The sequence below is a fragment of the Helianthus annuus genome, chromosome 12, assembly GCF_002127325.2.
Source record: "Helianthus annuus cultivar XRQ/B chromosome 12, HanXRQr2.0-SUNRISE, whole genome shotgun sequence".
Classification (NCBI taxonomy): domain Eukaryota; kingdom Viridiplantae; phylum Streptophyta; class Magnoliopsida; order Asterales; family Asteraceae; genus Helianthus; species Helianthus annuus.
In genome coordinates, this window is record NC_035444.2 from 24,474,510 (window position 1) to 24,499,012 (window position 24,503).

Below are 24,503 nucleotides of genomic sequence, written 5' to 3' on the forward strand. Positions count from 1 at the left end.
TAGGGTACTCATCTGAAGAAGAAACAAACTTTGATCCATGAATCTGATCTTGCTTGAAATTTTTATTTAGTTTTGTGGTTTGTAATCATCATCTTTGTTTTAAACTTTCATTATCTATAAAACGCAATATTTAAGATATCCATTTGCTGATCATTTTTAATTTGATCTGTGTTATCATAAAACACAATATTTATAGGGTACCATTGCATTATAATGTTGTATGTATAAAACGCAATAACAATAGATTGTTGTTATCATAAAACGCAATTAACCAAAAAATAGTTGATATTTATGTAGGATATCACAAAACCGCAATAACAAAAAGAGCTGAAACCTATACATCATAAAACGCAATAAAAAAATTTCTTTTTATTCTATCAGAATTTTTATACATACTTACATTGTATTGCTAGAACCTATAGCATTAGAAGAAACCTTGTCTTTACATGTGCGACTGTTATGTCATTTTCCACCACATACACGGCATGATTTCTGGATCTTTGATGATTTCTGAATTGCAATCTCACGATTAGACTTAATCCTTTTTTGTACACCACATCCTTTTGTCCTTATTTTTATCGGTACACGAATCATAGCATCCGACTTTTCTATGTTCCCTCCAATATCAACAAACCTATCTTTGCGACTAGAAGGCGGCGCAGCAACCATAACCTCATCCGCTTTATCAATATAAGCTTTAATATGATCTCTGTAACAACACGACTGTTGGGATTGAACCCTATCAGAGGAACAGATAATTAAACCAAAACTGGATCAGAGTAGTGGATTCTGAATAAGCAGATGCTGATATACAAATATCTCCCCTTGAAAGTGATTACAACTACTGATGACCTCCTATCTGCTGATCTTGCTAAACTGCTGACCCATAACTGCTGCTCAACTAAAGATCTGATGGAAGACTAAAGTCCTGCTGATTCAATCTACAGCCTTGAGTCAAGCACTGCTGATCCGGACAAGTGCTGCTAGGTTCACAGCAGTAGAAGGTTGCAGCAGCTGTTCTAAAGTCTGTTTTGTAATAGAATGTATTAGCAGTAGTTAACACAAGCAGTGTCTGTATAGATCAGAGGTTAGAGTTTGTTAGGAGGTTAGATGTCACTTTCATGGTGACGTCAGCAAAGATGCTCAGTAGTTTGCAAGTGCCTATAAATAGTTCAGTACTTGGTACTGTTCTATTAGCTCTTTGCATCATTCGTCTTCTTTGCACGAACAAACTACTGAGCTCTGGCTGAGGGGGAGTTTGCATTCGTACATCAATCATTGTAATCGTAGTTGAAATAAATTCAATCTTTCGGTTCTCTGTGTAAAGATGTTTGATAAAAGTATTACTCTCGTTTGATTGTATGCAAAGTTTGTTTTCATCATAATTTCCGCTGCACACTCATCCATCTTCATCTTATTTTCAAACATAAAATACAATCAAAATCAAACTCAGATCCAACAATTGGTATCAGAGCCTGGACAGTCAAATTTGATTTAACAATCATTTTGACGTAAATAGTTCAGCTCAAAACAGTTGATACTGATCGTTTGTTCGTCGTTGAAAAACAGAGTAAGGATTAATCACCACTAAAGTTGACTTCTCAGTACCTGTAAAACAACAAGAATGATGTCACAATCTCAGGACGATAAAAACAACATTGGTTCTCTCTTTAAACCACCTATGCTAAAAAGAAATGAGTACAACATCTGGCAGAGGAGGATGGGTCACATCCTCGCTCAACAAAGCACAGGTTGTTGGAAGTCTGTCATCTTTGGTCCTCATGTTCCTACAGTGCCAAGCGCTGAAGATGCTAAAAAACAAGTTCCAAAACCTGTTGAAAATTATACTGAAACGGATTATCAAAAATTTGAACTAGATGCTAAAGCGTTTAGTATCATAGCATCAGCGCTGCCCAACGAAATATATGCTGGATTGTTACATTGTGACAATGCCAAAGAGTTATGGGACGCGCTTAAGGAACAGTTTGGAGGTACCGAAGAAGTCATAGAAAACAATAAGGAAATCCTGAACCAACAGTATGAAACATTTTGTCATGTTAAAGGTGAATCACTGACGCAACAATTTGAGCGTTTCAGTTGTCTCATCAGTGAACTGAGGCTTGTTAAAACTACTTTTACAAACTCAACTCAAAACAGCAGGTTCCTCAGGTCACTGCCAGAAAAATGGGACACAATAGCTTTTGTCACCCGAAATTCACCTGAGTTCAAGGATCTGACCTTGACCCAACTCTATGGTCGACTCTTGACCTACGAAAGGGAGTTGAACCAGAAAAGGAAGTTACAAGAGTCAGGGAAAACCGTTGATGATTATTCATTCGGTAACACTGCTCTTCTGGGTCAAGAAGAATCTGGTGGTAGTGGTAAGGATCAGGGTTATGATCACTTCATTGACATAACTGCTGGTGCAAATTTTAACAACCCTGATCCTCACTCTACAGGTTATGCATTCACTGCAAATGAAAACCAGATGTCAGACAATTTAAGCTTTGAACTCAATGATCTACAGCATTTTGACCCCACTGATCTAGAGGAAATGGACATCCTGCACCAACTGGCCTTGCTAAGTGTTAGAACTAGCAAGTTTTATAAAAGAACAGGGCGAAAATTCCCAGGGTTGCATGGGAATCTAAGGGTTGGGTTGGATAAATCGAAAATCAAGTGTTATAAGTGTAACAGGTTAGGACATTTTGCTAGAGAGTGTAGGAGTCAAACAACTGGTCCCATAATCACTCACCCTAGTTCAAATCCTAGACCTTAAAGTCAAAACACTGTGCACTATGCCCAATATGCCCCAACAGCACATGTGAACACTGCTCACTATGCTGTTGCTCCTGTGCCAGTGCATTATGTCCAAACAGCTGCTCCACATATCCAATATGTTCAAACCCCTGCTCCCCAGGCACAAGTGCAACCTGCACCACAAACCACTGCTCCAGTAGCAAAACAACCAGATCAACAAAGTTTCTTTACTCAAGAATTTGTTGACTGGAGCAGTATGCCTGAAGACCTCAGTGATGAAAATTTTGCACTCTATGCTTCTAATGGTTCTTCTCATGATGAATTTTGTTTAATGGCATTAGAGTCAATACAGGAGGGGGTTGAATCTGAAGAGGAACATCTGGCCTCTGAAATAGTGGATGAGGTGATTGAAGAAGTGGTCACTGCTGTGGCAAATGAAGTATTGTTGGAAGAAAGTTCAGGCACCCTGATTGAGCCACTGACAGATCCATGGTCTGAAGAAGAAAAGACAGGTGAGATAGAAGAGAGAGCTGAAGATGAGGAAAATCCTAAATGTGATTGTGCAATGATGATTGCTGCAAAGGTATCACCTCAAGTTCTTGAAAAACTGTGTTCTGACAATTGCATTATTGCTTTTGCTAACATCAAAGAGGTGAATGAAAACCTTCGTGATAAAATCTTATCTGATGAAGTCATATTTGAAAGGTCTCTAAAAGAACTTAAAAACAAATTGGCTGAAAAAGAGAAAGAGATTTGCAGCATGAAAGAAGAGCAAAGCATAACCAAAACCCAACTCCAAACCTTGATAGAAAAATACCAAGGTTGCAAAAAGGAGTTAGAGTCCACCCAGATCACATGTGAGAGATGGGTGGAATCATGCAAAGGGTATGAGGTTATGCTTGAGAAACAGATAAAAAGCAATGTGAAATTTGGGGTTGGTTATAGAAAACATGATGATGAAAACACTGCTTTTGAAAAATCTGTTTCAACCACTGATGTAACTACTGAGTTCATCCCCACAAACAAGAATGGCCAAGAAGTGAAAATCACTGACAAACTTGGTAACAAAATCACACTTGACAGACCAATGGGTCCTTCTGCTTTTGAGGAGATTGAAAATCATCAATCTAAACCAAAATGGTCTGATGAGTGTGATATTCTTGAAAATTTCAAGCCAATGGACTTTACATCAACTGATGGTGTTAAAGCTCCAAAAGCTAAAGTCATTCCTCTTAAGGACATCCCAGCAGTGGTTAAAACCTCTGCTGCAAAGGAGTCTGAAAAGAGGAAGAAGAAAGAAAAAATTGATAACTTGTTTTGTGACTTCTGTGAGAAAAGGAACCATCTAACAAAAGATTGTTTCCACTTAAAAGCTTATGATATAAACAAAACAAGTGTCATAGTTTCAGCTAAAAGCTGCATTGTTTGTGGTAAAACAAACCACAAAACTCAAGCATGTGTGTATCTCAAAAACTTTGATATCAAAAAGAATGAGTACCTTGCTAAAACATCCTTGAGTCCATCAGCTTCACCATCGGTCAAATTCACAAAGAAACAACCACTGTTTGTGCCAGTTCAAACAGCTGTCACAAAACAGCTGAACCAAACATCTGTCAAAAGAGATGTTCAGGTTACTGATGCACCTCCTGCCAATCAGTTCAGAAAAGGCAAGGAAAAACAGTCTTACCAAAGGATTCCACACGTTTATGAGGTCTACAAAAAGCCCTCTAAACCCAGAGTGAATAGGTGATTGGGCAAGACCCTCAACAGTGGTTAGCAAGAAACAGTACTAAAACTGTCCAAACCCCTGACTTAACCACTGTCCATCACACTGCATCCATGTCAGACACTGTTGAGACTCCATCCAAAGCCCTGCTGGCTTTGGAGTCCTTAATGAACTAATCCTTTTACTTCATGTGCAGGGAGCTTCTGCATGCTTTGATAGTCTGTGGTATGTAGATAGTGGAGGCTCCAGGCACATGACAGGATGTAAAGCCCTCCTCAAAGACTTTAAAATCCATGGAGGGGGTGATATATCCTTTGGAAATAATAGTAAAATTTGAAAATGTCAATCTAATAGACAATCTGAAATTCAACCTTCTGAGTGTATCTCAAATGAGTGACAAAGGGTTTGGGTCATTCTTCACAAAAGATTGTTGTAGGATTGTTGGACCAGAAATGGTCAAAAGATTGAAGCAATAATCAAAAATGGTCAAACTAAACTTGTTGCTCAAAGAAGTGGCAATGTTTATGTTGTTGACATGTCTAAAGAGTGTCCCAGGGCTGATGCCTGTCTGTTCTCAGCTGCCTCTAACAAAGAGACAGAACTTTGGCACAGAAGACTGGGGCACACAAATCTTAAGACAATAACAGAAATTTCAAAAAATGGGTTGGTGAGAGGCCTACCACAAAAATTGTTTTCATGTTCTGAACATTGCATTTCCTGTTTAAAAGGAAAACAACAAAAAAGTTCTTACAAGTCCATTGAAGAGTCCAAAACAACCCAGTGTTTGCAAATGCTGCACATGGATTTGTTTGGCCCAGTTCAAGTCATGAGCCTCAAAAAGAAAAGATATTGTTTGGTTATAGTTGATGACTTTTCTAGGTTTACATGGACTTTCTTTTTGCACTCTAAAGATGAAACTGCAGGCATTTTGCAAGAATTTGTGACACAGGTTGAAAAGCAATTTGACCTTCCAGTGAAAAGCTTTAGGAGTGACAATGGCACAGAATTTAAAAATAAGGAGTTGGATGCCTTCTGTGTGAAGAAAGGGATTGTAAGGCAGTACAGCATCCCTAGAACACCAGAGCAAAATGGGGTGGTTGAAAGAAAGAACAGAACCTTGATTGAGGCTGCCAGAACTATGCTTGCAGATTCAGGTTTGCCATTAACTTTCTGGGCAGAGGCAGTAAACACTGCTTGCTATGTCCAGAACAGAGTTTTAATAAACCCCAGGCACAAAAAGACTGCCTATGAAATTCTGTATATAATCAAACCACTGATCTCATACTTCAAAGTGTTTGGCTGCCCATGCTTTATTTTGAATTTAAAAGATTCCATTTCAAAATTTGCAGTCAAAATTGATTGTGGTTATTTTCTGGGATACTCAACCACTGCCAAGGCCTACAAAGTGTTCAATGCACGGACCAAGGTAGTGGAGGAGACTTTAGATGTAAAGTTCAATGAACTTTCATCAATGAAAATTCCAGCAAATCCTGCTGATCTGTTTGATCTTGAAAAATTCACCTTTGAAAATACTGCTATCAAGACTAACAGTGCAGGTCCATCAGAGGATACATCACCAGACTATGGGTATGAAATCATCATCCCTCAAAGGTCTGCCACAAAGGGAAAAGCACCAGTTGTTCAAAACAGCTGCCAAAGCTCAACCACTGCTACCTCAACAGTTGTTGACCAAAGTAGCCCATCTACCACTGCTTCCACATCCTCAAACACTGCTGACAAAAGTCCTCAAACAGTGGATAAAAGTCAGCAGTGGTCCACTCCATTACCACCCATTCCACCACCTTTTGAAGCCACTGCTGGGTCGTCAAAGTCACCAGCAGTGGTTAGCTCAGATGATACACATTTGCAGCCTTCACCAACAAATGCCATCATGCCATACCAAGGAGATTTAATCTTCTTGAGATCTCATCCACCTGATCAAATCATTGGCAACATCAATGAAGGGGTGCTCACAAGAAGCCAAACCCAAAACATTTGTCTTTTTGCTGGCTTTCTATCACTCCATCAGCCAGTCAAGTACCAAGAGGCACTAAAAGACAACAACTGGGTAGAAGCCATGCAAGAGGAGCTCCAACAGTTTAAAAGACAACAAGTATGGGAGCTTGTACCACTGCCAAAAGAGGTTAGTCCCATTGGCACAAAGTGGGTCTTCAAGAACAAAACAGATGAAAGGGGCATTGTTGTCAAGAACAAAGCCAGGCTTGTGGTTCAAGGTTACAGACAGGAAGAGGGGATTGATTATGATGAAACATTCGCCCCTATTGCAAGATTGGAAGCTATCAGACTGTTCCTGGCCTTTGCTGTCAACCACAACATGAAGGTGTTTCAGATGGATATCAAAAGTGCTTTCCTCTATGGTACATTGCAAGAAGAGGTGTATGTATGTCAACCTCCAGGCTTTGAGGATCCATTTTATCCTGATCATGTCTACAGGCTAAACAAAGCCTTGTATGGCCTGAAACAAGCACCAAGAGCATGGTATGAAACTCTTTCCAACTTTCTACTCTCAAATGGTTTCAAAAGAGGTACCATTGATAAAACACTGTTTCTTAAATGGAGAGGGAAAGATTTAATGATTGTCCAAATTTATATGGATGACATTATATTTGGAAGCGCATGTACCAAAATGTGTGAAGAGTTTAGAGAACTCATGACAGCTGAGTTTGAAATGAGTGCAATGGGTGAGCTGCAATGCTTTCTTGGTCTCCAAGTACAGCAATTGCAAAATGGAACCTTCATTCATCAAAGCAAATATGCTAAAGAACTTTTAACCAAATTTGATATGAATGATTGTAAACCATGCAGCACACCCATGGCCACAAATAAGCTGGTCATGTCTGATGAAAAGGATGAGCTGATTGACCAAACACTTTATAGAAGCATGATTGGGTCTTTATTGTACCTAACTGCATCTAGACCAGACATCATGTTTGCAACATGTGTCTATGCAAGAAGTCAATCAGCTCCCAGAAAATCAAATCTCATTGCTGTAAAAAGGATTCTCAGATACATAAAAGGTGCTCCCACACTTGGTATCTGGTATCCAGCTAATGGGAATATCAAGCTTTCAGGTTTTTCAGACAGTGACTTTGCTGGATGTCACACCACAAGGAAGTCCACTTCAGGAGGGTGCCAGTTTCTAGGTGATTGCTTAGTCTCTTGGCAAAGCAAAAAGCAAACAACAGTTTTAACATCTACTGCTGAGACTGAATACATTGCTGCTGCAAGCTGTACAGCCCAACTCCTGTGGCTTCAAAATCAGTTGCTGGATTTTGGTATCACTGCCTTAAAGACACCACTCATGTTGGACAGCCAGGCAGCAGAAAATATCATAAAAAATCCAGTTTCCCACTCTACCACAAAGCACATCGACATCAGACATCACTTTGTGAGGGATTGCTATGAAAAAGGTTTGATTTCTCTGCATCATGTCCCAACTAAAGACCAGTTGGCAGATGTGCTCACAAAAGCACTTGATACAGCCACTTTTGAAAGCTTGGTCTCTAGGATTGGGATGCTAAACATGGAATAACAAGCAACATCTTGTTTTTCTATGAATAAAAGCAACAAAATGTTTTCAGAAAATCAAAAATCCATCCTTAAAAATAGCTAAAAATGAAAATTTCATTGAAATCCTTAAAAGTCTGCCATAACCACTGATTGTTCAAAAATCTGCTCTACTTCAAAAGTCTGCCCACTGCTGAAAGGTAACCTCTGTTCTCTCATTTCTTGATAACCTCTGTTGTTCAAAAGCAGTGTCTTATCCACTGATATGCTATCCACTGATAGTGAAAATCATCCACTGCCCCCTTTCCACTGCTTTCATTAGTTGCTTTCACCAAAAGTACTGTCCTTCATTTTCACCAGTGGTTGTCACGTGGGCAGTACATAGCAGTCAGACCTTTTGTAACGGCTGCCACGTCTGCATTCATTCTCTTTCCTATAAAATTCCCCACTCACCACCAAAACAGGGTTTTACTGTCGAATTGAATTCTTAAAAATTCTCTTCTCAGAGCAGTTTTCTTCTCATCTCTCACAAAATTCCTTCGATCGTTCGTTTCAAAAATGACAAAATCGAAGTCATCTGCAAAACCCACATCAAAATCATCGAAAACAGCCTCTCAAAAGGCAACCTCCACTGAAATTCCATTCAAAAAATCTCACAATCTCCTGGGTCTTCTCGCAAAACCAGGAACCACAGATGTTTTCGATTCCATTATTACCATCATGGCAAAGTCAAAGTACAAAACTTTGCTCACCGCCGATGCACCAACCTATTTGGCGACCCAACGGGAGTTTTGGAAAAATGCAACCCTTGAAAAACAAGGAGACATTGCAACCACCATTCACTCTTCTATAAAGGGTAAAACTGTCCAAATCACGCCACAATCCATCTCCGAAGTCTTCCAACTCGATGACCAGGCAGGTAAAACTTCCTTCACTAAAAACGAGTTGCACATTGACTTCATTGAAAGAGGGTATGAAGCCACCATGATGACGAAACTGACCTTAGAAAAAGGTTATTTTCCTCCTGCACCCAGATTCCTATTTCATACCCTCCTACTGTGTGTCTCAAACAAAACCACTTCTTTTAATGAGATCCCTATAAAGATTCAAAATCTGGGATATGCAATTCTTCAAGAAGAAAATTATAACTATTCTCGGGAAATCTTTAAAGATTTGGTTAATAATGTTGAAACCAAATCATTCTTACTGTTTCCAAGGTTTTTAAGTTACTATTTTGAAAAGAAATTCAGTAAGGATGATTTAGCTTTAATAAACCAAGGTGAAATAACTGTAATAAACTGCCTAACATCTGAAACTTTTTCACGAATGTTAGCACCTTGCAAAACACAAGCAGGGGTACCTGAGCAGAATTTAGCAGCTACCACTGCTCCTCAGGTATCTGCTGCTGAGCCTACTGCTCTAGGTGATCAAAGCAGCAGACCAACTGTTTTGAAACCCACACCTACAAAACCCAAAAAGCTTTACAAAAAGAAAAATCAAAAACCCCCCAAACCAATCAAAACGGCAACTCTGGAGGATGAGATACCATAGTTAATGCCTGCGACAACACAAATGTCACAAGAAACCACTGCGGCTTCTTCCTCACAGCAGTTGGTACAAATATCTCAACCCATAACCATAACTCCTCCTGCTTCTTCACAAAAAGAACAGGTTGTACACAAAGGGCCACCACATTATGATGCTCTGGATACACTCGTTTCCATCATCCACAGCTCAATGCCCGGAGCAAATCCACTTTCTACACCCACCATCACATCCTCAATTCCACCAAAAACACAACTGCTGTTGGATGCAATTGATTTGAACCAGGCATTACTTGGTCCTTCTCAATCACCTGTCAACGAGAATATACCTCAACAAATGACTGAGCCTGTTGTATCATTCTTTGCTAACCCACCAACACAACCTGAGGAGGTTACACCCATTGAGTTACAAGTAACTCTTTGTGGTAATCCAAGTGAAGCAGCCACTACAACTGTTGAACCTACTGGTTTACAGTTGGACAGTGGTTACATCAATAAGACTTTCTTGGAGGCAATTCCTTTTATAGCACCTCTGTCACGACCCCCGACCCCATCCTGGCCGGAATCGGAAGCCGCGAGCAGTCAAGTGGTACCGGTGATTATTTTGAAAAACATTGCAGCGGAAATTTCATCAGGACCGTGAGTTAGGAAAAATATCAGAGTTTAGAAACACCGGATTTTATTTAAATAGATGGAATAAATTCCATGTTTTACAAAGGTAGCTTTTTAATAAAAAACAATATTTCTTAAGTTGATTTAATTAATAAAATAAGCCACTTCTTGAAGTCCTTCAGTGCCGGATCCAATTCTTATTCCAATCTACTGTAATTACCTGAAACGCGTTTTAAAAAGGTGTTGTCAGCGGGAAATACTGAGTGAGTTCATTCAGGTTTATACAAAAACATATTTGTTATAATTTACAGTATTAAGGGGAATTACAATGTTTCTAATATCAAACCAACTACCCACAGTACTTGTCACTCGACTACCCATTGGCTATCTCGTTGTCCAAATGGTGTCTGTGACTGTGGTCAGATCACCCCTTGGCTAACTCGTTGTCCAAGTGTGACGGGAAATAAGTAATGTATACAAAACCCCACATACCGGCTGTATTTTGGTGATTACATAGACTTAATCCCTGTAATTATAACTTTGGAAAATAATTTGGAGTTTTGTAAAACAGTTGATAAAAAGAGAATGACTCACTTTATAAGCATGCAAGATTGAGTTAACAAGCTTCTTGATTCTACTTCTTCCGATAATTAAGCATGCACTTTATTATTCTGGATCTTCTGATGATTTAATAGTTTGTTTGATTGTGAGTGTGTAGTGGGAAGTATTTTCGGTAGTTAAACATATAGTTTAACAGAATGGAATACGTATTTGTGTAAAACCTAAATCAAACCTTAACGATGGTTACGAGATTCGAACCTTAACGAAATTCACAAAGTGTAGTCTTATTCAGACAGTACTTTGGCATCCGTTTAACGAACTCACAAAGTATAGCACTTTGGCATCCGTTTAACGAACTCACAAAGTATAGTACTTTGGATTCCGTTTAACGAAATTCACAAAGTATAATACTTTGGCATCCGTTAGTTGGTTCCTGAATCGACCGAACAGAATATCGTATCGGTGATTATTGGTTAGAACACCAACGTATAGAGAGAAGAAGAAGAGAAATGAGCAAGGAAGAATGAAATCCTAAGCTTCCTATTTATAGCAAGCAAGCAAGCACCTCAAACATATTTCTGGTCGATGTGGGATAGATTTGACGTGCCTACCTACCTGCTTGACATGCTAGCTAGCTTGCTTATATATATTAATTCAGCTGCTTCACTCGTTTTTCTCGTATAACTTTTAAAATATGACGTTTTATAAAACGACGAATATGTCTTTAGAACGAGCATATTTTTATCTACGTTTTAACCTAAGTTTCATTAAAAACGGAGTAAGGTAAAAAAAATAATATATTTAATTATTAATATTAAACGTTCTCATACGACCCCATATATATCTATAAACCCTACTTAGCTTAATTAATCTTGTTAGCTTAATTAATATTGATTAACTGATTAATTAAATTAATTAATCTACTCAGCTAACTTAACTGCTAAGTTTATTTAACTTATTAAGTTTACTTAGCTTTTAAGTATTCTAGCAATTCCTTGCTTACGAGTTCTAATTTCTAGATACAAGGGAACCCGTATTAGTTGTATTAACTCAATTCAACTTTAACGATAATCACGAGATAAAACCCTCACAACGATTTACAAGTGCAATACTTAATAATTCCGCGGATTCACAACGAATGACAGAGTATAGCCCGAGTTCGGACAGCACTCAAACATTCAAGTTGAAATCACGATGAATAACAAAGTATAACTCATTTTGAGCAGCACTCAGACAATCGTTGGATAGTTATAATCGATCAGATAAAGTATCGTACCAGTGATTAGAGTTATTACCCTAATAACGGGCAGAGTTTAGGGATTTAGAGGGTAAAATCCCGAGCTATTATTTACAAAAATAAAAGCTGACGGAAAGAAAAGAATTGAACAGCGATCGAGTTAATACCCGGCATCGTAGTAGCACTTCGTGACCCGTGTGTGTTTTAATTGCACTACTACTGCTCTAATTCGACGTACATAGTGAGAATTGACGTCGTTTCAATCACAGAAAGCAAGTGCCAATGTCTGCTATTTATACACGAAATTTGGCAGGCTTACGGACCGTAAGCCATATCCCTTACGGTCCGTAAGGGAAGCACTTTATTTATAGGCTGCCTAGGTTCGGGACTAGCCTTGCTGACTTGATGATTTTGACCAATAAGAATTAAACAACGTTTTATGTTGATAATCGTTAGCTAGGGTTTACCCCCTTTGAGTTTTAGGGGCCCTGATCCTGATTCCGATTGTTCTGGAAATTTTAGGGTTTATGCAGAATCACTTGGGTGTCTCAATTAGGGTTTCCTTATTGGATAATTATCATACTAAGTATTAATTTTAGTGAGAGTTGTTACATCCTCCCCACCTTAATAAAAATCTCGTCCTCGAGATTTGGACTATGATATTTTCTTGGGGTTATGTTTCTTCTTTTAATTAAGAGAAACAATGTATCGTGAAATGGAATCAAAAGATATTTTGAGGGGTATGAAAATTTAAAAATAAAAATGATTTATAGAAACAATTGGATTTAATATTCGAAATGAACTTACTTTGATCAATTGAGGGAGATTCCGAATTGATAAATATCTATTTGTGAATGGGAGTATGGAAAATGATTTGTTAATGATTATCCGAAAATCAACATGGTTTACTTAAATGGTACTGGACAATACAATTTAGTGTATCGTAATCGGAGTACATAATTGTACCAAGAATATGATAAATCAAACGAATGGCGTATGAATAGGGTTTAGCACAGGCTATAAATCTATTCGGACGCTACAAAGTGTTTGTAATGATTGAAAGAATTCAATGATGACCGAATAAATTCATCGTTTTCGAATTTGAGAGTTTCAAGGAGGCGAATCTGGATATTTTAAAAGATGAGACATTCCGATGAAATGATATAGTTTCCAAGGTGATTACGTTTAAGCCAAAAGATATATGGTCTATAGATTTTTAGAATGAATGTGAAGAACTTTTTGGAATTAGTAAAATTCTTTGTCAGAAGAAAACTTACCTTGATTGGTACCTAAGGAAGATTTAAGATTGACAGGTTCAAAATGAAATGAAAACATGAAAATGATTCGTCAAATGTTGAATTATGATATGAGAAAATCAATGTGCTGAGATGGGTGATTTGTAAGAATACACGAAAAGATAATAAAGTTAGTGTATTTTTGTCTTAATACATAATTGTATTCAGATGATTTTAATCAAAATGTTTGATTAAAGATAGGTGATATTTTGATTTATTAAATACCTTTTCTTTTTATGTTATCATAAAGTAGAATAATAAATAAATATAGATAGGTTTAAAATATCAAAACCCGTGGTAATTTTGACAAAATAATGATATATGTTTTACAAATAGGTTTACTTAATATCGTAGAATTTACGATTATCATTTTTAAAATCAAGTATGTTTAACTATAAGATTTTACAATAGGGTATTTTTAAATCATAAAAGTAAAATAATAAATGTTTATCAAGCATACTTAAATATTGGCTTGCGTAAATAACATTTGATATTTTAATATATATATTTTATAAAAGAATATTTCTATAAGTATTTAATAGTTGTGAAATATTAATCAAGATGAACATTTATTTACAATACGTCTTGTTCATGAATACGTAGACAATTATTTAGATAATTTTATTCGTCCCTTTAATTGTTTTATGACAATATGTCTTCTTTTTACAGTACAAAGTACATATATTTCTATATATATTTAATATAAAAATATTTTTATATATAATTGAAATTTACTAAATAAGTATGATGACTTAATTTATATACATTAAATAGTTATTATCATGGTTGGATATTGGTTAGTGCTGCCTTGTTTAAGCATAGGTGGCCAGTCCATGCCTAACTAAGGCTAGGCTATTCAATACATGCCCCTGATAATAACTCTAGTATCTAAATATAATACTAACACTATTACTATTAATATATTTTTACTAATAATAAAACTAATATTAATTGCCAATAATAAATGCATAAACTTAAATGAGAATATACTTTAAACAAAATTTTATACGTAAAAATATAAATTCGTTACCTTAATGGTTTTAACAAAAATTTTAAATACAATTGTAAGTTTCTATATATAATCAATTAAGTTTATATAATGTTTTTCGATCAATGATGATAAGGTAAGAAATATCACGAAAGGCTCGATTGAGGTTGTAAGGACTACGGAATTAGGACATGAAATGGTGGATCATTATCTTAGCACACAATTGTGTTAAGATTGCTTTTATAAAATAAATCAACAAAGCGGATTCAATATAAATAAATAAATAAATAAATAAATCCTAGATTAGCGCAATCTTCAAATTTGTGAAAATGTCATCACAAAGTGATAGTGATCAAAGAAATGATTTGATGAATTCGAAGACTAAACAAGCATGTTATGGTTCAAGAGAATTGAAGTGCTTGTTGGGACTATATTGAATATGATGGTTTCAATCCATCATATGGGACTTCGAATTGAATACGTATTGCGAGCAAGTTAACTTGGGTTGAATAGAACGAGTTTTAATAAGGAAGTTCGGTCATGATCACCACAGAAACCATGTATACCCTAAAAAAAATCGAGTTTTTTTTTAAAAAATTCATTGATTCGATATTAAATAGTTATCGCTTTGTAAAACGCGTTTACAATGCAAAGATCAAGTATAGCAAAACGAGATTTGAACTTTTAATAAAACAACAAATTGGAATGAAGCCTTCCTATGGTCTTTGTAACTCAGATGAACCACATGTACAACAAACAGTGCATGTGTACCGTGTAGATTTACCAAGAAATGAAATAGATCAATATTTGCCACTATGAAAGAAATCTTCATTGTATGATGACCATTAGGGGAAGTAGCAAAAGTTTTATTCATAGAGGTCAGAATTGCAACGAAGGGAATATAAGAGCTTTATCTGGAATTTCGTGTGATAACCGTTGTTAAGTGACATTATCAGGGAATGTCGAATAAAATGAAATAGGGGATTTGCGAAGGTATGGGATTCCTTTTGCAGTGCTAGTAATTATGACTCAGATTGGATTCTTGTTCTAACGTATCTAGTGAAATTTAGATCGTTTGTAAGATCATGTGGCAAAGTGCCGCTTTTTGATTAGTAGTACTTTTACTGACGGAATTAATATTGGTGTCATCGTGCCTAATTTATATTTTTCAAAGGTCTTGCTTTGGAAGTTGTGTGTGATAAACTTCGACGTCTGTGGACGTATTATTTAAGTTTCATGTGTTTTCTTGTGCATTAGCACAACTTTATATGCTTCTTATTTGCGTTCATAATTTATGGCGTTAATAATTTATGATAACGCATTGGTAATTCTTATATATATATATATATATATATATATATATATATATATATATATATGCTTTTATGGTGTTCCAACTTATAGAGTTTCCACTGTTTTATGTTGACGCTCGAGTTACGAGGTAGATGATCAAACGAAATAATGTTTGTTATCGATATATGTAAGAGATTCTTGATAAAGGAATCTAGATTTATTATTGACACATATACTTGTGCTTTATTCTTAATTATCAATCGTTATGGCTTTTGGAATTTCTTATAGATATGCATATCTATATAATCGTATATTTCACATGTTGTAATATACATACCCTTTATAAGGTTAATGTATTTAACAGATTCTTATTTCCAAAAACAAGTCTGATATCAGGCCATGATACTATTTAGGGAAATCTTGTCACTTGTTTGACATTTTATATACCCCATCTTACCCGGTTCTTGCCGGAGAGGTAACCTCAGTATATCCGGACAAGCTGGAGAGTCTGCTACTCTATACCCAGTTTTGCCGGGGAAAATTTTCTATTTCCCATAAATCGTATCTTTTCAAAATTTTTAAAGTGCCTCTTTTATTAGGGCTTTTACCCAGAATTAAGGAAATTTGTATTCCCATAACATATCTTATTCTAGACCAAATAATATCAATAAGCAAGAAGCAATTAAGTGCTATTGCCTGCTAATCGTCATTCTTATAGAATACCAATATCCATTACATTGTACTTATATAAGTAATTTACCTTAAAGTTTATTTTAAGGCAAAATTCATAAGTTCAAGTCTAAATATTATCCGGAGTGCTATCAGATAATATTAAGTTTCTAATTCTCCATTTAAACTTAGGTATTATTATAACACCTAATTGCGTAAACAAGTGGCTTAGCTTATACTAAGGCATCTTTTCTTATGTTCAAGTCTAACTGCTATCAGCTGTGCTACCAAATAGTAATCTCCTAACTCTTTTTATTTAAGCTTAAGTATTATTATCACAACACTTATAGGCTTAAAGCAGTGGCTCTGATACCACCTTCTGTCACGACCCCCGACCCCATCCTGGCCGGAATCGGAAGCCGCGAGCAGTCAAGTGGTACAGGTGATTATTTTGAAAAACATTGCAGCGGAAATTTCACCAGGACCGTGAGTTAGGAAAAATATCAGAGTTTAGAAACACCGGATTTTATTTAAATAGATGGATAAATTCCATGTTTTACAAAGGTAGCTTTTTAATAAAAACAATATTTCTTAAGTTGATTTAATTAATAAAATAAGCCACTTCTTGAAGTCCTTCAGTGCCGGATCCAATTCTTATTCCAATCTACTGTAATTACCTGAAACGCGTTTTAAAAAGGTTTTGTCAGCGGGAAATACTGAGTGAGTTCATTCAGGTTTATACAAAAACATATTTATTATAATTTACAGTATTAAGGGGAATTACAATGTTTCTGATATCAAACCAACTACCCACAGTACATGTCACTCGACTACCCATTGGCTATCTTGTTGTCCAAATGGTGTCTGTGACTGTGGTCAGATCACCCCTTGGCTAACTCGTTGTCCAAGTGTGACGGGAAATAAGTAATGTATCCAAAACCCCACATACCGGCTGTATTTTGGTGATTACATAGACTTAATCCCTGTAATTATAACTTTGGAAAATAATTTGGAGTTTTGTAAAACAGTTGATAAAAAGAGAATGACTCACTTTATAAGCATGCAAGATTGAGTTAACAAGCTTCTTGATTCTACTTCTTCCGATAATTAAGCATGCACTTTATTATTCTGGATCTTCTGATGATTTAATAGTTTGTTTGATTGTGAGTGTGTAGTGGGAAGTATTTTCGGTAGTTAAACATATAGTTTAACAGAATGGAATACGTATTTGTGTAAAACCTAAATCAAACCTTAACGATGGTTACGAGATTCGAACCTTAACGAAATTCACAAAGTGTAGTCTTATTCAGACAGTACTTTGGCATCCGTTTAACGAACTCACAAAGTATAGCACTTTGGCATCCGTTTAACGAACTCACAAAGTATAGTACTTTGGATTCCGTTCAACGAAATTCACAAAGTATAATACTTTGGCATCCGTTAGTTGGTTCCTGAATCGACCGAACAGAATATCGTATCGGTGATTATTGGTTAGAACACCAACGTATAGAGAGAAGAAGAAGAGAAATGAGCAAGGAAGAATGAAATCCTAAGCTTCCTATTTATAGCAAGCAAGCAAGCACCTCAAACATATTTCTGGTCGATGGGATAGATTTGACGTGCCTACCTACCTGCTTGACATGCTAGCTAGCTTGCTTATATATATTAATTCAGCTGCTTCACTCGTTTTTCTCGTATAACTTTTAAAATATGACGTTTTATAAAACGACGAATATGTCTTTAGAACGAGCATATTTTTATCTACGTTTTAACCTAAGTTTCATTAAAAACGGAGTAAGGTAAAAAAAAATAATATATTTAATTATTAATATTAAACGTTCTCATACGACCCCATATATATCTATAAACCCTACTTAGCTTAATTAATCTTGTTAGCTTAATTAATATTGATTAACTGATTAATTAAATTAATTAATCTACTCAGCTAACTTAACTGCTAAGTTTATTTAACTTATTAAGTTTACTTAGCTTTTAAGTATTCTAGCAATTCCTTGCTTACGAGTTCTAATTTCTAGATACAAGGGAACCCGTATTAGTTGTATTAACTCAATTCAACTTTAACGATAATCACGAGATAAAACCCTCACAACGATTTACAAGTGCAATACTTAATAATTCCGCGGATTCACAACGAATGACAGAGTATAGCCCGAGTTCGGACATCACTCAAACATTCAAGTTGAAATCACGATGAATAACAAAGTATAACTCATTTTGAGCAGCACTCAGACAATCGTTGGATAGTTATAATCGATCGGATAAAGTATCGTACCAGTGATTAGAGTTATTACCCTAATAACGGGCAGAGTTTAGGGATTTAGAGGGTAAAATCCCGAGCTATTATTTACAAAAATAAAAGCTGACGGAAAGAAAAGAATTGAACAGCGATCGAGTTAATACCCGGCATCGCAGCAGCACTTCGTGACCCGTGTGTGTTTTAATTGCACTACTACTGCTCTAATTCGACGTACATAGTGAGAATTGACGTCGTTTCAATCACAGAAAGCAAGTGCCAATGTCTGCTATTTATACACGAAATTTGGCAGGCTTACGGACCGTAAGCCATATCCCTTACGGTCCGTAAGGGAAGCACTTTATTTATAGGCTGCCTAGGTTCGGGACTAGCCTTGCTGACTTGATGATTTTGACCAATAAGAATTAAACAACGTTTTATGTTGATAATCGTTAGCTAGGGTTTACCCCCTTTGAGTTTTAGGGGCCCTGATCCTGATTCCGATTGTTCTGGAAATTTTAGGGTTTATGCAGAATCACTTGGGTGTCTCAATTAGGGTTTCCTTATTGGATAATTATCATACTAAGTATTAATTTTAGTGAGAATTGTTACAACCTCTGCCAACCACCAGTGGATTTATTTATCCTACTGGCAATATCAAAAGGTTGTCAAGTGTTGAAGGAAGAAGACCCCAGTACCAAGAAAAAAGGGGCATCAGTGGTTAATGTTTGGAGTAAACTCCCTACTTCAACCACTGATACAACCACTGTTAGTGGGAAATCTGATGATCCCATTAAATTGGGTGATGATTTAAAGTACCAGAAATTGACGGCTCGTGTTCAAAAACTTGATAACTCTGTTGCTGAGCTCAAAGATATGCTCCAACAGTTGTTACAGGTACAAAAGGTACAATCCACTGCTGTTCCACCTCAAGCACATGCTCTACAACAGGCATCTGCTACAAATGAGCTCTGGAATCTATTTCAACCTTTTCTCCATCATTAAGCACAAATAGCAGATCAGCAACATGAAAAACATGTTCAAGAGCTGAGAAATGCTATGGAGTCTAGGTTCAAAGACACTCAGGCTGATCTAAAGGCTCTCAAAACTCAGATCCTGCACAACTCTGGCACTGCTCCTCCACCAGTATTCTTCATTGATCAACTCCCCGAAGATAATGCCAAAAAGGGGGAGAAAATTCAGGAGTGGAGAAGGAAAGGAATAACAGATGGTCTCTACCTTGCACCAGAAAATTCAAATATGACCAAAAAGCTTCCTTTGCCAGATGGGAGTAAGAAAATTGATGTGACCACAAATGCACTTGCAGAAGCACTTGCATGTGTGAAAAGGGATAGAGAGGCCAAAAAGAAAGCCAGGGTGGATTATCCGGATCAGGGTACTTCAGGGTCAAGAGATAATGAAAATCTTATTGATGAAAAGAAGAAGTCTACTAGAAAAGTAAGGCTACCCAAATCCATTCCGGTCAGACGTTCAAAATCTGCTCAAAAACCACCACCTACTACAGCTGTTGTAACTCCTGTTGTATCAGCTGCTGCTGGTACTTCAGTAGTTCCAACATCTGCTCCTACTTCAACACACACCACCTCAACACACACTACATTCACTGCTTTACCACCATCACCACCAAAATCAAAATCACCTCCTGTCAAAAGGCAGAAGACAGCAGCTGTTATAACTTCTGCTGTAAAGACAACAGTGGTTGGAACACCAGTTGTTTCAACAACTGTTAGTCTATCACAAACCACTGCCACTACAACCACCTTTCCATCCAAAACATCATCAGTCCCTCCTCAAATAAAGAGGAGAAGGCTAATTCCTAAAGATGATGTCACTGCACCATCCCAAACATCTTCAAAACCTTTAGCTCTTGTCAAAATACCAAAACCAGTTCCACTCTCTTCTGTTCCAATGCACAAGCCCTTACCTCCTGCAGGTGTTCAATTTCCTCTTGAACTAGAAGCTGTTAGAGAAGAAATAAAATCTTTCTATACTGAGGATGACCCTGCCAAAAGGAGTTTGCCTTCAATCAAAGGATATCCCTGGCCCAAAAATATTGAAGAATATTTGAAGATAAAGGCCAAGCAAGCAGAGGATATCTCGAAAAGAAACACACAAGGGAAATCTGACAAAGAAGTATCAAGATACTACCAATATCTGCTCACACAAGTCAGTTCCCTAGAACGTTTTGCAAAGAATGTCAATCAACAAATTTCAGAAAGAGCAGCTGAAACTTTGAAGAAAGACTACATTGAAAGCATTATGTTTCACAAAAGATACAAAGGAGAGAGACACATGTACAAATAGTGGACTGTTCCTGAACTTGAAGTTGAAGCTGCAAGAATTCAAGACATGATAAAAAGGAAAGTCACTCACACTCCTCCTGATTGGGCAAAGTTCAGAAAGAATGTACCTGATAAGCAAATGGAACTAAAGAGAATGAAAGAAGAACTGGTTGTTGCTGATTTTGGTACAAAAAGACAAATTGCTAGATGGAAAGAAGATGTGGTCAGGTCAACCTACAAAAGGTTGGAGGAATTAAGAAAGAAAGATCCAAAAATTCCTCAAAAACCTGACTACCCTGAAGCAGCGGTTTCAAAAGACCATCAAAGCTGCAAAATAGGAGAGCCACTGCTCCAGCTGGTAATGCCATCTACAAAAGAAGGAAACAAAGCCAGTTAGGAGCTGAAACTGTTCAAGAAATTCTTACTGGAAATGCTGTTGTAAAAGAAGGCTTGATAAGAACGTTAAAAGAAGAACTTGAACAGGAAAACTCTGCTACCACTGCTCAGCTAGTGATGAACAGGCCAGCCTCACCAAATAATTCTGCAAATAAGCATCTCCCAAGAAACCCACCAGGCTCAAAAATACAAAAGTGGGCAACTGACAAACAGACCTGCGTATTGACTTTGCTCAGGTCTGGTGGAGAAGTGGAGAAAATATCAAGGGAACAAGCTCTTGACCTGAGTCTTGAAGATTTGCAGGATCTCCTTGATCTTCCACTTAGCAGGGATGATGAAGATACAGATGCCCTTGACTTTAAATTACAATTTAAAGGTCAGATAAGGGAGCTGTTAATGAGGCAATAAAATATCCACAAATAATGAAGGGTTTTGGCATTATCTGTTCCAGGGGGAGATTGTTGGGATTAAACCCTATCAGAGGAACAGATAATTAAAGCCAAAACTGGATCAGAGAAGTGGATTCTGAATAAGCAGATGCTGATATACAAATCTCTCCCCTTGAAAGTGATTACAACTACTGATGACCTCCTATCTGCTGATCTTGCTAAACTGCTGACCCATAACTGCTGCTCAACTAAAGATCTGATGGAAGGCTAAAGTCCTGCTGATTCAATCTACTGCCTTGAGTCAAGCACTGCTGATCCGGACAAGTGCTGCTGGGTTCACAGCAGTAGAAGGTTGCAGCAGCTGTTCTAAAGTCTGTTTTGTAATAGAATGTATTAGCAGTAGTTAACACAAGCAGTGTCTGTATAGATCAGAGGTTAGAGTTTGTTAGGAGGTTAGATGTCACTTTTATGGTGACGTCAGCAAAGATGCTCAGTAGTTTGCAAGTGCCTATAAATAGTTCAGTACTTGGTACTGTTCTATTAGCTCTTTGCATCATTCGTCTTCTTTGCACGAACAAACTACTGAGCTCTGGCTGAGGGGGAGTTTGCATTCTTACATCAATCATTGTAATCGTAGTTGAAATAAATTCAATCTTTCGGTTCTCTGTGTAAAGATGTTTGATAAAAGTATTACTCTCGTTTGATTGTATGCAAAGTTTGTTTTCATCATAATTTCCGCTGCACACTCATCCATCTTCATCTTATTTTCAAACATAAAATACAATCAAAATCAAACTCAGATCCAACAACAACTCATCTAAATCCCCAACCAACCTATTAACCACATATTCATTTGCTACAACGATTTCTCTAAAAACTTCATCAATTTCACTATTCCTACCAATTTCATCAAACCGAATATTGCAATGAATTGAGCCATTTGAAACAACATCTCTCATCCATCTTCTAAGAACATATCTTCTAGGAAACTCAGTTATATCATCATACCGTAGAACATAAAATATATGCCGGCACAACATACCAAATTGTTCAAACCGTTTGCAAGTACAACTTATACTTAAACCATCTTCTTGCTTACTGTATTTAACATGTAAATAAAATTAAACACGCAATGAATAATAAATATAATAAAGAAATTTAGTATATGATCATATAATGTTAAAACGCAATAAACTTAATGATAAAACGCAACAAATGGTGGAAAAATAAAACACAATAGATGTTTAAAACAATATTAATTTAAAAAAATACCTTGAATAAAGATGTGCATGGCTGTTTGAAATACTTTATTTCAAAATATTGAACATCACCTACAGTATCATGAGACTTAGGCATACACTTTGTAATGGCAGCATCAATTTCAATCTGAATATCTTTAAAAATGGTTTTGGTATATATTTCTGATGCTTGTTTCTCCAATACAAAGTCACTCCAGGTCTTAGACTGAATATACCTTGTATCATGATCATTCTTCCTATGCTCATGCCTTTGAATATCCATTGCAGTCTCAAAATGAGAGAAAAATTCAACAAGTGTACATCTTGGATTGCAAATCTGACCAAAGAAGTAATTCTCGCTTTCACATCTAGACGTAGTACGCATAAGACCAGCCAAATTCTCTCCATGGTAATAAGAAGAAATCCAATCAAATCGAAGATCGTACATATCTTTTAACCACTCATGATTTTCCAATCCAAAAGTAGACATTATTGAATGCTACTCAGTTTCAAAATCTTCTGGAATAATAGTATCATTCCAAACAACACGAGTCATTCTTTTATTAAAGTCAATATTGGATGACAAAACAGGACCAACCTGTATAAAAAGCAATAAAATTATTAAACATAAAACACAATAATTTAAACTATATAAAGAGTTACAGTTTATAATAGCATAACATGTTTTCATTTATTCTTATAATAAAACGCAATATTATGAAAATGATAAAAGTAATACATTATTGATAAAACGCAATTGTGTTATATTAAAACGCAATTATATTGATAAAAATGTTTGAGGATCTTATTGTATAATACACAAAACCCAACAAAAAAACCTATATAAAAATTGTAGTTTAATAGATCATAAAACGTAGTTTAATACCATTGTCTTCAATTTCTCCCATATATGCCACATACATAACCTATGTCTACTTCTTGAAAGAACATCCTTAATAGCTCTCTTCATTGCAGCTTCTTGATCAGTAACCACAACTTTAGGCTCATTTCCAAAAGCATTAACAAAGCACCTTAAAAGCCATCGATAAGAATCTGCAGTCTTAGAACCAAGTAATGCACCACCAAATGTGACATTCCTAAAATGATTATTAATCCCAGTAAATGGTACAAAAAAACCCAAATCATATCTACAGAAAACAAATTAAAAAAGCATTAGAAAACAAGAAGAAAAAAAGGAGTATAAAACGCAATAGGATATATAACGCAATAAATGAAAAAAACTTACTTGTTTGATTTATAAGTAGCATCAAAACCTACTGTGTCACCAAATACTGTATAATTTGTTTTTGATTGCTCATCAGCCCAGAAGAGTTCTTTCAATCTTCTATCATCACCAATAACATAATCACATGTGAAAACAGGAGAACATTCTTTCTTCCTAATAAGACGCCTAACTACCATTTCTGCATCATACTCTCCTATGTAAAGATTCAAATCCCTTCTATAGTTCTTACAATCAACTTTACTAGCACCAACTTCACCAAAACCATCGTACATTGTTTCATAATATTGAATGCTTTAACAGGTCCAATATTGATTGCAGACAATCCAGATATAAAACTTTCTTTAACATAATCAATACTTCAGGCAGTAGGCAAGAAATGAATATCTTCATCTTCAACAAAGATATGATTATGTTCTTCTTCAAAGTAGTAGATTTTAAACATGTTATTGTTCTCCAATTTTATT

General features: G+C 36.2%; 1 protein-coding gene across 1 annotated transcript; it reads right to left on the reverse strand.

Annotated features, from left to right (window-relative positions):
* Positions 1-301: 301 nt before the first annotated feature.
* On the reverse strand, positions 302-23,283 carry LOC110892610. The gene is made up of 4 exons (XM_022139765.1): positions 23,030-23,283; positions 22,390-22,653; positions 481-739; positions 302-334 (listed from the first exon to the last, which is right to left on the reverse strand). The coding sequence occupies exons 1-4, from the start codon at positions 23,281-23,283 to the stop codon at positions 302-304; spliced, it is 810 nt and encodes a 269-aa protein (XP_021995457.1).
* Positions 23,284-24,503: the final 1,220 nt, after the last annotated feature.

Excerpts from the sequence above, each read along its gene's own strand:
- LOC110892610 (XM_022139765.1), bottom strand. The coding sequence starts at position 23,283 with ATGTCTACTTTTGGATTGGAAAATCATGAGTGGTTAAAAGATATGTAC. Across the intron at positions 22,654-23,029 it reads AAGAATGATCATGATACAAG|TAAGCAAGAAGATGGTTTAA; the intron begins GTATATTCAGTC and ends TGTTAAATACAG. Across the intron at positions 740-22,389 it reads AATGAATATGTGGTTAATAG|GGTTCAATCCCAACAGTCGT; the intron begins GTTGGTTGGGGA and ends TTCCTCTGATAG.